Source organism: Trachypithecus francoisi, unplaced genomic scaffold (assembly GCF_009764315.1).
Source record: "Trachypithecus francoisi isolate TF-2019V2 unplaced genomic scaffold, Tfra_2.0 Lachesis_group9, whole genome shotgun sequence".
NCBI lineage: Eukaryota > Metazoa > Chordata > Mammalia > Primates > Cercopithecidae > Trachypithecus > Trachypithecus francoisi.
The window spans coordinates 14517988-14530753 of record NW_022681474.1 but is presented as its reverse complement, the minus strand read 5'-3'; the positions used below and the strand labels follow the sequence as shown (position 1 = coordinate 14530753).

Genomic DNA, 12766 nt, shown 5'->3' with positions numbered 1-12766 from the left:
TTTCCTAGACCAGATATCTGTGGCTCCAGAGCAGCCCACCTGGCTGCCTTCTGTGATACATGTGGGTCGTCTCTCAAGTCTGATGCTGTTAGGGGATGAGATGGAGCAGTGTGGTCCCAGAACCATCGTGTGCTGCTGCAGTGGGGAGCACGGCTTTGGGGCTTGAGGACGTGGGATAAGGTGGCGCAATGTGGTCCCAGCACCGTCGTGTGCTGGTGCAGTGGGGAGCCCGGCTTTGGGGCTGGAGGACCTGGGCTTGTGTCTCAGCCCTTCCTTTCTTAGCTTTGTGACTCAGGCATATCACACGTGCATCTAAGTCCCTTCCCAAATCTGAACCTCAGTTTTCCTATCAGTGAATGGGAACGACAATCCTATTTGACGTGGCTGGTGTGAGAATTATGTGGCCTAAAGTTTAAGCACCCACTCCACCTACACGTTTGACACGTGATTCAATGATCAGGTCCTGAAGAACAGATAACTACGTCACTGTTGCTGTTAGTCACTCGTCATTAGAACTCCCGAGTTTCTGGCTGTGGCGTTGTCCGCACAGCCCTGCTTTCAAGGCCTCGTCGTGGGGCCGCTTCTCTGAGGGGCTTCCGCTGGTGGTACCAGCCTACCTGCTCTGTGCTCTGGGGTACGGCCGGCAGCCCTGGCGAGTGAGTCTCTCCATGGTCGCATCTAAGGCGAGGTCTCTGAGCAGACAGCAGCAGCTTTTAAGATGCCCTCACAAATCCCAGCACAGAGTGGGGAGGGAGTCGGTGGAGCTGTGAGGAGGGAAAGCACATGTTGTCTTTCCGCTTTCATCTGGAGCTTCCTGAATCGAGCCAGTGGCTCTGCAGAGGGGTCTGTGCCCTCTTGTCTGCCCCCAACCCGTAGCCTACAAGACTGCAAGAATCCTAGCCCGCTGCACAGCCCGCCAGGTGGTGCCTGGTCTGACTGCTGTGGCGTGAGGCAGGTGAGAGTCCCAGGTACTAGCTAATGGTCCTAGTTTATTTTTGTCAGGAGTCGCAATCTGCTGCAGCAAGGCCTGGCCAGAGCCAGAATGTGAGCTTCCCTCGGCCCTGCGTTTCAGAGCAGCATGCGGTTCTCAAGACGGGTTCTGCGAAGTAAAAGTTAGCGTAACACACTAGGAAGAATTAGGCTTCGAGGATACGAAAGCCTGTTGAAAATGGCGATCCTTCACCAAAGGTTTCATCTTAAAAAGAATTTGGACTTAAATTATTTAATTCTGTCAGCAGTAGTTTAGGGAAAGCAGTGGAGTTTGAGGGAGACTTTGGGAGTCACTTTCCCATGGACATGCTTTAAAGGATTACACCCAGACCCGACTGGGCCACGCTCATGCAGACCAGCTGTCCCCGCCCTCCCCACCCTCAGGAGCCTGCAGGGTCCTGTGCGACTGCTCGTCCTCCGGGCCCGTGCAGCCTGGTGTCTGTGGTGCTTCCTGCGAGCGGCTCCTCCTCCTCTTCCCCTCTTCCTCTGGGGCCCCATGTGGCCTGGTATCCACGGCACTCACTGAGAACTGCTCCTCTGCCATGCCCCTCTGTAGTTGCCATCCCTGCCAGCCCCACCCTAAGGAGCCTCCAGGGCTGTGTGGCCTGGTGTCTGCAGCACTCTGAGGGCTCCCCCTGCCCCTGTGCGGCCTAGCGTCCCTGCCGCTGGCTGAGAGCTGCTCCTCTGCGTGCCCCTCCGTGCTCACCCTGCGTGTTCCTGTGTTGATTGCAGAGCGTCATGAACATGATGCATGTGATCAGCATCCCGTACTCGCTGATGAAGGTGAACCCTCTCTCCTGGATCCAGAAGGTCTGCCAGTACAAAGGTGGGTCTGGCGGGGCGCGGTGATCACGCCTGTAATCCCAGCACTTTAGGAGGCCAAAGAGGGTGCATCACCTGAGGTCAGGAGTTCCAGACCACCCTGGCCAATATGGAGAAACCCCATTTCTACTAATAATACAAAAATCAGCTGGGCCTGGGGGCGCATGCCTATCATCCCAGCTACTTGGAAGATTGAAGCAGGAGAATCACTTGAACCCAGGAAAAGGAGGAGGTGGCTGTGAGCCGAGATTGGTATTAAAAAACACAACAGAAAAAGGCTCATGGGGGCTGGGTGACAGTGATTCTTCACCCTTCCCCACCACTCACCATGATCTCTCTCTTTCAATAGGGGCGACCTGATGGTGGCACATACTAACCTATTTCTATTTTTCTTTTAGCAAAAGTGGCTTGTGTGAAATCGAGGGATATGCATTGGGCATTAGTAGCACACAGAGACCAGAGAGACATCAACCTCTCCTCTCTGCGAATGCTGATTGTGGCGGACGGCGCGAACCCCTGTAAGTGAGGAGCTGTGTGAACTAGGCAGGCTATGGAGTCTTTTTTTTTTCCCCCCCCTCAGGTTTCATTCTTTATACTTTGATTTTTCTTTTCCTAATCCTTATCTTAGTAAAGAAATTGTCTTAAAATCACCAACCCGTATCTCTCACTCTGGCCGAGAGGTCCGATGGCTTAATAAGGGCAGGCGTTTGTAGACTCCACAGCCCTGGGGTTCAGAGGATGTCTTGATTCTGTAGAGAAAGTGCCTTTGGTGACCCTGTTTCCCTGGCTGTAAAACGGTGCTTAAGTCATAAACTTCCATGAGGATGAAATGAAGTAAGCCCTAAGCAGGTAATAAGGAAATATCAGGAAATATTTGACTGCTCGTACTTTACGGTCTGTAGTAGTTTTCTTGATCAGTAAATTAATTTGTCATTTTACATGTAATTTCATTATCATATCCTCTAACAAAAATACCCAGATAAAGTAAATTAGTGGCTCCACAGAATACTATAAATACACCTTGAGAAATATTTCAGCCAACTGAAACGAGAACCTAGCTAGCATGCTTTTGTGAGAAAAGTACGTAAAGCTTAGAAGCAAAGTGAAATTAATGAAAGGTTTCTGACTGCATTTATGAAATATGCAACATTTATGTTTGTAAGTTAAAGCAGCATAAAGTCCTTTAATGCCTGATATACAAAAGCAGACTCATAAACAGGTTTTATAAACAGTTTTCAAATATAAAATTGCAAAAATCCTGAGCTAATTTAATAAACAATTGTTTTAACCCATAACTCTACAAAACAATGTAACTCTACAAAACAATACATCTTGCATAAAGGAAAGTATGTCTCTATTTGGACATAGTTTAGCAGATTATGTTCTTGATAATTATGCCTCGACCTCATCATTTAATAGAGAGGAAAGTTTTCTTCATTTGGTTTAGATTTACCCCTGTCTTGGAACTTCCATACTGAAAACAGTGGAACAAGTGTCAGAAAAGTTACTAAAGTAAGTTCATCTGTCAGAAAAGGGGTCATAAATGTGGAGGTTGAGTTCTTTAAATTCTTGAGTTCTGTTTGAGAATGACCCCTTTAGGTGTAACGTAAATAATAAATTGTATTAAATATTTTTCCATACTGCCCAGATCCACTTGTGCCTCAATCCCACCTTCAGAACTGTTTCTGTGGTGGGATTCTGTAATCAACCACAGCTTCAGAACTGTTTCTGTGGTGGGATTCTGGAATCAACCACAGCTTCAGAACTGTTTCTGTGGTGGGATTCTAGAATCAACCACAGCTTCAGAACTGTCTCTGTGGTAGGATTCTGGAATCAATCACAGCTTCAGCTGTCTGATCATTGTCCCTCTTTCACTCTAGGGTCTATTTCTTCTTGCGATGCATTTCTCAATGTCTTCCAAAGTAAAGGCCTTCGACAGGAGGTCATCTGTCCTTGCGCCAGCTCGCCAGAGGCCCTCACTGTGGCCATCCGGAGGTACTGGGTCCTGTCGATTTACGTAACTAACCTAGAGACAGTCCTGATTCAGCAGCAAAGGGAGATCAGGGAATCCTAACGGTGAACACTGAGGGTGAGGGTGAAAGCGGGACCTAACCTTTCAAGATGAGTTTATTTCTGTTTTTATGTAGATTCATTCATTGAAAAACATGCATCACTCTCTGCAGTTTCACTGTAATTCCTTAATAAGTGGAACTGTCTAGAGGCTCATGGAATCATCATAGCTTGTCCTTGCAGTTGGTAGAAATTACTCCGATTTCCTCTTGCGTGTGTCAGCCTCTGGTTTCCTCTGGGGTGGGATAGAGTCCGTTTTCATCAGCCTGCTTTTCTTGCAGTGCTACTGACTTCCATGTGCTGTGGGATTTACAGGTATATTTATTTTTTTCATTGTCTTTCTCTGGTGTATAGTTGATGCCTGATGCATATTTTTTGAGTGAATGAAAGTAAAATTTAAAGTGGGTAAATTCAGAAAGGTGCCTCCCGTACACTTTGCTCTGACAATCCCATGTCATTCCCCGGAAGTGAAGCCCAAACCTCACGTGTGTGTGCGCACGTGATATGCACACGCTTGGCATTTTACATAAGTGGAGCCATGGGTGCGTTTGGGTTTTTGTTTTCATTTTACTTGGTTGACGTAGGTGCCACTGACGGCCTAAATATGCTGTTGTAGCATCTGCCGAGAACAGGCTCCTGCAGAGAAGCTGCGTTCCTGTGTCGGCTATCACCAGCCCACCCAAGGCTGGTCCAGAGGAAGGTGTGGCGAGAGAGAAGGAGGTGTGGTGCGGGGGTCTGGGGCAGCGTGTCCACAGCAATACTCCCAGTGGTGGGGAAGAGGAGGGTCCTTCCATTCTTGTGAGGTGAGCTCTGGAGCGTAGATGAGTGCAGGAGGCCTGCTTGCAACAGGCTTCCCATAGCAGTGTGTGGTTTTTAAATTATTATAGGCAAAACTGTGGAAGGGCAGGCATTGACCGGGACACAGACAGAGATAACAAGAGCAGGATGTGTCTCCCTCCCACTGTCTCGCCCGGTGGTGCACGTGAGCACGTACGTCAGGTCGGCTGCGGCCTGCACCCCGCACAGTGTCTGGAGGAGTGGTCTCTGGACATGGCCCGCCGTGGGTTACAGCAGCCCCATTCCAGAGCTGCCTCCCTGGAGCTGGCTTCAGTGCTCTGCTCGGCTGTGCCACTTTTCTCGGCTGTGCCACTCTTCTCGGCTGTGCCACTCTTCTCGGCTGTGCCACTTTTCTGATTGGCATGATTGGGCTCGACAAATTGAAGGACCGAGAAGGATTAAAATATACAATTTTAGCATTCCAAGTTGAATTAGGAACGACAGTGTCCTGAAAACAAACAGCAGCCCTCAAAGTGTTCCCGTGCCGGTTCTCCCTGCCCCCCGTCATTCTCAGTCTCATCAAGACTGTTTTTTTATGTAGTTATCATGCATATGATGCATAAACTGTTAAATGCCGATGCTTGACGAAAGAATAATCTGTATAACTGGCCATTGTGCTTGGACTCCCTAATTGCCTGAGATGAATTAGGCAGCAACTCCATCTCGGTGGTGAAAATCTTCAGGAGAGAAACCAGTGCTGGTCCTTAGAACCTGTATCTTTCGTTACCCTGATGTTTAAGTCACTTCTGAATAAATTTGATGAAAGCAGCACTCGTACTTGCATTTCCACCAACACACCCCTCTCTGCATTGTCTGAATGTGTGAACAGAAGGAAAACTTCCCTCTGTGCTGGGGTTTCCATTGTGTGCCGTAGAAGGGTTGGGACAGATGCGTGTTTTTGGAAAATGAGCCGGCGACTGTGAACTCAGTGTATTCTGTCTTAAGATTTGAGGTGAACTTTCCACGTAGGAGAGGTCAGAGGCCAGGTTATTAACTGAAAGATGGCTTTCGTACGTTCTGTAAAGCTGCTTTAAGTGAGGTCTGGCAAGGCTCCCCTGCAGGTTTTGGCATGAGAACAAAATGAATGCCTTCGTAAATGTCGTCATGTCCAGCATGGGAGGCAGCACAGTGCTCTCATTTCATTTACTCCTTATGTTTTTTGAAGAACAAAAACAAGTGCTACATTCCTGTTTTGTTGCAGAGAAGGGTCTGTAGAGGATGGGTGATGCCTATTTGAAGGGGTTCTAGGATGGGCGTTTCCTCTGTGTTGGGATCTAAGCGTTTGTGTCCTGTGTGTTAAGCATCTTCCAGGGACAGCCCCTGGTCCTGGTAGCGAAGCAGAGACTGAACTTCCAATGCTGAGTTGCAGCTGGTTGCTTGTTTGGCTTTCAGTCTGTTTAATTAAAAACGAATAACGATTATCTGCAGTAGAATGCAGATAAAATTGCAGATGCATTTGCTTTACTATTCGTAGAATTTTGGCCCTCTCTGGAATATGTATCACTTAGTGATTCTCTTCTGCAAAAAAAAAAAAAAAAAACATAAAAGAGTAGATAAATCAGAAGCCGAGGCACTCACAACACAGCCACCCAGGGCTGCAGGTGCCAGCAGGGCTGGGCGTGGACATCGGGCCTATGAGTCGATCTTCCAGGCTGTCAAGGGCCAGGGCCTTCAAGAGCCCCAGGTCTGCCAGAGGTGCCCACAGCCTACTAGCTGTGGAGTATCTTAATGTCACTCTTGCAAGCAACGTAGAATGTCTGTCATGCAAAACAGAGCACATTGGAAGGTTCTGGGGCTCACAGGATCAATGGAACCTCCAGTGTCCTGCTTGATAAATAGGCAGGATGCACGGGCACTTCCGGGAGCAGTAGCAGCCCTGGTGATGGGGAAGAGGTTGGGGTGGGGTAGGGGGGCACGGCGTACAGAAGCCAGCAGTGGCTATAAGGGGTTGGGGAGGGTATGGCGCACGGGAGCCAGCAGCAGCCCTGGCGATTGGGGGGTATGTGGGAGCAGCCTGGTGCCTGGGCTCCAGGTACTGTGCCCTCCCTCAGGTTGCCCAGCGCTGGAGGCAGGTCACTGCCGGAACTTACACCGTCGGTTCTCCCCTCAGAGAAAGGCCAGTTGCCAAAAAAGAATGACCAGCACTCGTTGTAGGGTGGTAGAGATTCTTTGAAAACGAGTCGGAGACCTTGAAGGGACAAGGGCTGGAGACGTGCCTGTCCTCAGGCATGTCTGTGTTCACGTGTGTCTAGACATGTCTGTGTTCACGTGTCTATGCATGTCTGTGTTCACGTGTGTCTTTATGCATGTGTTCATGTGTGTCCAGGCATGTCTGTTCACATGTCTTTATGCATGTCTGTGTTCACATGTGTCTAGGCATGTCTGTGTTCATGTGTCTTTATGCATGTCTGTGTTCACATGTCTTTATGCATGTCTGTCCATGCATGTCTATGCATGTTCATGCATGCTTGCCTTTCTTCATGGCTGTCTTCACCTGTGTATGCCTGTCTTTGTGTTTGTATTGATGTGTCTGCCTTCAAGTGTGTCTGTTTTCACCCTTGTGTTCACATGTGTCAGCCAAGTGGTGGCAGGAAGTCACGTGCTCTAGTGAGGTCTGCTCAGTCTTCCTATGTGAACTGTATTTTCACCCAGGCATTTAAAGTATTTTCTTCTCTTTGAAACTGTCACTGTCCTGTTACATTTTGTGTTTTCTTTTCTACTGATACTAGTTTTAGAGTAGGAAATATTGGGGAAATAGGGATTTGTGGTGCCTAAACTCATCAGAAATTTTTTAAAGGACAAATTGCAAGGCGAAAACCAGGAAACTGTTTCGTGGCTACAAGTATCCCCTAAACCTCCTGCTGTCTGAGTCTGTTACCATCTCCAGAATGTAGATGTGACAGAATTGATTTCTTTAAAGCTACATTGTGAAAATGTTTATTGAACTGAAAAACATAATTTTTAGCTTTGTAACTACAAAGTATTATTCGGATATCCTGATAATTTAGTAACGAAAAGGCAAAAATTCATCTAAAACAATGAAACAGTAATTCCAGAAAAGAGAGAATATTGTCTTTTGCCCCCTTGTCACAACAGCCATCTTCCATTTTTTGAAAGTATCCGAGCTAGAAATTAGCCGGGAGAAAATCAAAGAAGAGGTGTGCACAGGGAGAAGGGTGCTGTCTGGTGCCCACTGGGTGCAAATGGTGCCTGGATGAGTGACAGGAGAAAACAGCATAGCTCTGAGACAAAGTGGTTCCAAAGTGAGCACTTCTGACTGCTCAGAAAAGTCAGACCCAAGTTCCATAATCCAGCATGTAAGGGAAAGCAAGATAAACTGTGTAATTTTATCTAAAAAGAGGGATAAAATTTTGAAATTCTCTATAGAATAGTCTTGAGATGAAAATCACCTGAACCAGAGCCTGACAATTAGGCAGCATTGAAAAGCAAACCAGATTTTCCTGTTTAATTTCACCCGACCACCTGCGTTTGACGGTGTGTTCTGTTTTGTGGTGAATTACACGAAAAGTTTGTTGTGGCAAAGGTTCGCGGTGCAGTGAGAAGATGTGGCAGAGGAGGGGCCTCCCCACAGGGTCCCCCCAGTTTCAGCCCGTAACCTCCCCTGGAAACAGAAAGGTGGCCAAGGCTTCTGAGAAAGAGTTTGCAAAAAAGTTTATATAGTGTGATCCCGTTTTTGGTAACAAAAGATTAAGTATCTGTAAATAGTATATTCAGTGCCAAAAACAAAGCTGCACTACACAGGGTGGGCGAGGCAGTGGAGATGGGCTGCTCACTGTCTGTGCTGCGCTACACAGGGCGGGCGAGGCGGTGGTGATGGGCAGTCACTGTGCTGCACGGCTTTTAAAATGGGCCGTTTTTCGTGGGCATGCGTTGCTCCTATTAGAGAAAAGGAAGAATGTTACATTAAATCAACTCATAACTTAATACACTGGCTGCTTTTACGTCGTATCTTTTCCTGTTAAAAATCACAACCTCCGTTATCTGTTGTGGTTTTGAAAGTCTGTCACACTAAACATTGTACATGCACATTTCTCACTGAATTTCTCCTTATGGTGCAGAAGCGTTTCCTGAAAATATTAATTCTGCTAAAATGAGTTCACAAGCTTACCTGCTCCCTGTCCTTTAAAGGGCATTTTTACCAGGTACTATGAGTGTATGAGGGCATTCTGCTGCTGTTAAAGAGTGGCCCAGGGAGGAAAGAAAGCAGAGGACATGCTGTGTGTTCTGTGTGCCCAGGCACCTTCATCAGGGCTGATTTACATTCGTCTAAAAGAAAAACCTTTGGTGGTGAATGGTGATTCAAGACCAGAGCAGCTGCCCTGTTTTTTAAAAAAAGACACTTCCTCAGGGTTCTGGCTGCCAGTTCGGAAGGGAACACCCCTCCACTCTCAAACAGGCTTCCCGGTAACTTCTCATTTTGTCTGGAACCCGAATGCGTCTTCCCAAAGAAGCAACGTTGTGCAGGTGCTTTGACGCCAGCGTGGGGAACGTCAGGCGTGGGATGAGCGCCACCTCCTTCCTTCTCTGTGCCGCTCTGTCGGGGGCCGAGGTCGGCCTGGGCCCTACTCTGTGAGGTCGGCCTGGGTTCTTCTCTGTGAGGTCGGCTTGGGTCCTTCTCTGTGCCGCTCTGTCAGGGGCCGAGGTCAGCCTGGGTCCTTCTCATGCTCATCTTGTGCCAGCTTTGTGACGTGGATGGGGCTTTACCTTCAGTCCCTTCAGATTCCTCGTCTGTAGATGAGAATCACAGCAGTAGCCCCCTCAGAGGCCTGTGTGAGCACTGAGTGGGTTCATACACACAAAGCACTTAAAAACACGCCTGGTTCGTAGTAAGAATTCAGCAGGTGTTGCTGCCGTTACCGCAGTTACATGACTACAGGCGTGTTTTGTGTGTGATCTGTTGCAAAGGCAGGCTGTGTAAAGATTGCTGGGGTGGGGGGGGGGGGGGGTCTGCAGCTTAACTCTTTGTTCTCCAAATGTGCTGCTGTTGCTAAGCTGAGAATTACTAGATTGGAGAGAGCCTGTGTAAGATGAAGAAAAACACCCTTGTTAACTCACTTGCCTCAGGGATTCAGCAAATAACAGGCGGCACTGAAGCGGTGCAGGTGCAGTGCGGCTCCTCTGGTAAGCCCTAGAGCTGGAGGCTGGTAAGGCTTGTTTACTACTTGATCTGTTTGTTTTGTGTTAATGTCCTGAGCCTGGCCCGGCTGTGCTTGTGGTCAGGAGTAGCAAACTGGACGTGTTCATGAAATTTATAGGAGCTGCTGCTTCAGGATGTTATGCAGGCAAGGCTTATGGAATGTTTTCCAGAGGCTGGAAATGCTATGACAAGTCAACAGTGCAACGGTTTGATGGAAGCCATAGGGTACATTCCTTGTGAGGCCACATTGTGAGGTCTGGCCTGCTTCTCTCCTTTTTGTTGGTCTGTTTGCATTGTTATAAAGGAATGTGTGAGACTGGGTAATCTACAAGGAGAAGAGGTTTATTCTGGCCCACAGTTCTGCAGCTGTGAGAGAAGCGTGGCTCCAGCATCTGCTCAGCTCCTGGGGAGGTCTCGGGAAGCTTACGATCACGGCAGAAGGCAAAGTGGGAGCCCGTGTGTCACATGGTGAGAGACTGAGTGAGCAAGAGGGAGAGGAGATGCCCAGCTCTATTCTAAACAACTAGATCCCACATGAACTCATAGAGAACGCTCGCGTTACCGCGAGAACAGGCTCACCTCCAGTGCTGGACGTCACATTTCAACGTGAGATCTGGAGGCAACAAAACATCCAGACTCCATTGTCCTTTAGTTTTCTTCTCATTTTCCTTTTGCACGTCATCGTGGTATTGTATACGTAGCTCTGTATTTTGCTCCTTCCATATCTCCCAGAGTGGATGCTGCCTCCTTACATTCCCAGAGATCACTGAGATGGTCCCTCCTGAAATTCATATTCTTCGTGAGACGCACAAAGCTGCTTGGTCTTGAACATCATTTCACCTTGGAACTGAGTTGGAAGCTGATGAATGGGCGGATGCCGTTATCAGCCGTTATTTAGGGCACTGATACTGATTATTCAGGTGGATGTTTTGAAACCCCCTGAGTTCTGCCTTTGGGGACTGTTTCTTCCCTTCCTCACCTTGTCTACCTACTTGGGATTTTTCCTTCCTGACAAGGTGTTGATGGAGGTAAATATCATGTAACTTGCTTAATAATACAGGGAACACAAATTGGAACAAGTGGTGTTTTACTCAACAAATTGGGAAGCATTTTAAGTGTTGGCAAGAGTGCGCACAGATGGGCACTGCCAAGGCAGCTTGGCGCTGTGGTCAGATGCACAGATTCTGAAGCCAGCCTGGGACTGGCGCTGTCTCGGCTCTGCAGCAGCGGCCTTGGGCAGCACTCAGCCCTCCTTGCCCTGCCCCGTCTGCTAAACAGTAGGGTCATGATGCTGCTCCCATCTCCACAGGGTTACTGTGCAGAGTAGGTCATTAAATATATAACCATGACCCCATACAGCCAGTGTGAGGTGCTTTTCTAGTAGATGAGAAAATAATACTCCTGTTCTGTTAGTGGAATGCAAAATATGTTCTTTTGGGAAGGTATTTAGGTGTTCTTAAAATTTTAAGTATATGTGCTTTTTGATCCTCCATTTTCTTTCTAGATACATATGTTACAGGTGTATTTCCAGCTGTATAAAAATTGAATGAAAGAAAATATATGATCATATATTCATGTTACTGAATACCATGTAACAAACCAGCTGAATTCAGTGGTGCACACACCTACACAGATGTACACCCACACGCACAGACATGGAAAGATCTGCAGGTATGTTTAGTGAAGAGACTGAGTTTTAGAATGTTGGGGTGATGGGATCCAACACAAGGTCGTGAGGGTGATGAAGTCCAGCAGAGTCAAAGGAATGAGAAAAGACAGTTTGAGAGAGAAAGTGGGACCAGGGGGCCATTGCGAGTATGGAGGCTGTGAAGGGCCTGAGCTCTGGACGTCCAGACTATATATTGGTGATCAAAGAAACAAGTGTGGAGATGTGGCAGTCAAAAGGGGCAAGCGCATGGTCTGCAGCTGTGATAGTTTAGCATTTCCTTTGAAGCATGTGGAACATACTCTGCTACTTGAGATAAAGGAGAGCAGGTTCTTTTAACTCAAGATACATTCGATCCTGGGAGAGCAAGGAGCCAGCAAATCTAGACACTCTCCAAAGGCCACGAGCCCTGGATTCTATCCAAGCCACAAGGGGTTTTATGCCCTGGGCTTAGATAACAGTGCGTCAGGGTAACCTTCCACCCTTTAGCACAGAGCTTGGTGTTCCGAAGGCCACGAGGAGTTTTAGACCCTGGACCCCGGACATGTTCCAAGACTGTTTTACATTATGTCAGACATGCAAGCCCTGCCTCAGCTTCTCCAAACACTCAGCTTCTCCCAACACTAAAGAAGCATCTTGATTCTGCTTTTCTTTAAAAAGTCAATGTATTGGTATACATACATATTTTATACTTAACTGCATATCTGGGAGTCTAAACTTTGACATATAAAAATCTCCATAGTGGTTATCTGTGGGGCACAGGATTGGAGCAGAAACAGGCACTTTCCCTTTGGACTGTGATGTTTGCCTTGTTCATACTAAGAATGTGCTCACGTTGGTTGTACTGTTTGCTTCTAAGTTTTTATAAAAAGAGAGCAGTAGACTGATGCACTCAGTGTCCTGGGAATAGAGGCTGTGCTCTGGGTCTGAGTCCTGCCGAGCCCCACCACTCACTTGGGTGATGAAGTCAACCTTTCTGTGCCCGAGTCTTCTCATCTGAAATTGGGGAATAATAGCCATAGGCTTGTGGTGAGTTTTGAGTCCTGAAATTGGGGAATAATAGCCATAGGCTTGTGGTGAGTTTTGAGTCCCTATGCATGAAAGACTCAGAACCATTTGGCACACGGAGGGTACCACTGGGGCATTGGTTTGCCATCTGGAGGGGGAGACATCAGCACCACCAGGTCAGAAGTTAAGGGGTGGCCCCGGACACCACGTCTGTG

General features: G+C 47.7%; 1 protein-coding gene across 2 annotated transcripts in view; it reads left to right on the top strand.

The window, feature by feature from the left end:
* The window catches only part of DIP2C (disco interacting protein 2 homolog C), a 153322-nt gene that overhangs the window by 47983 nt on the left and 92573 nt on the right, over window positions 1-12766 (top strand). For both annotated transcript variants that reach the window (XM_033209870.1, XM_033209869.1), the window contains exons 12-14: window positions 1723-1816; window positions 2211-2330; window positions 3693-3807. In XM_033209870.1, coding sequence (XP_033065761.1) covers window positions 1723-1816; window positions 2211-2330; window positions 3693-3807 — 329 coding nt within the window. The remainder of the gene's footprint in view (window positions 1-1722; window positions 1817-2210; window positions 2331-3692; window positions 3808-12766) is intronic.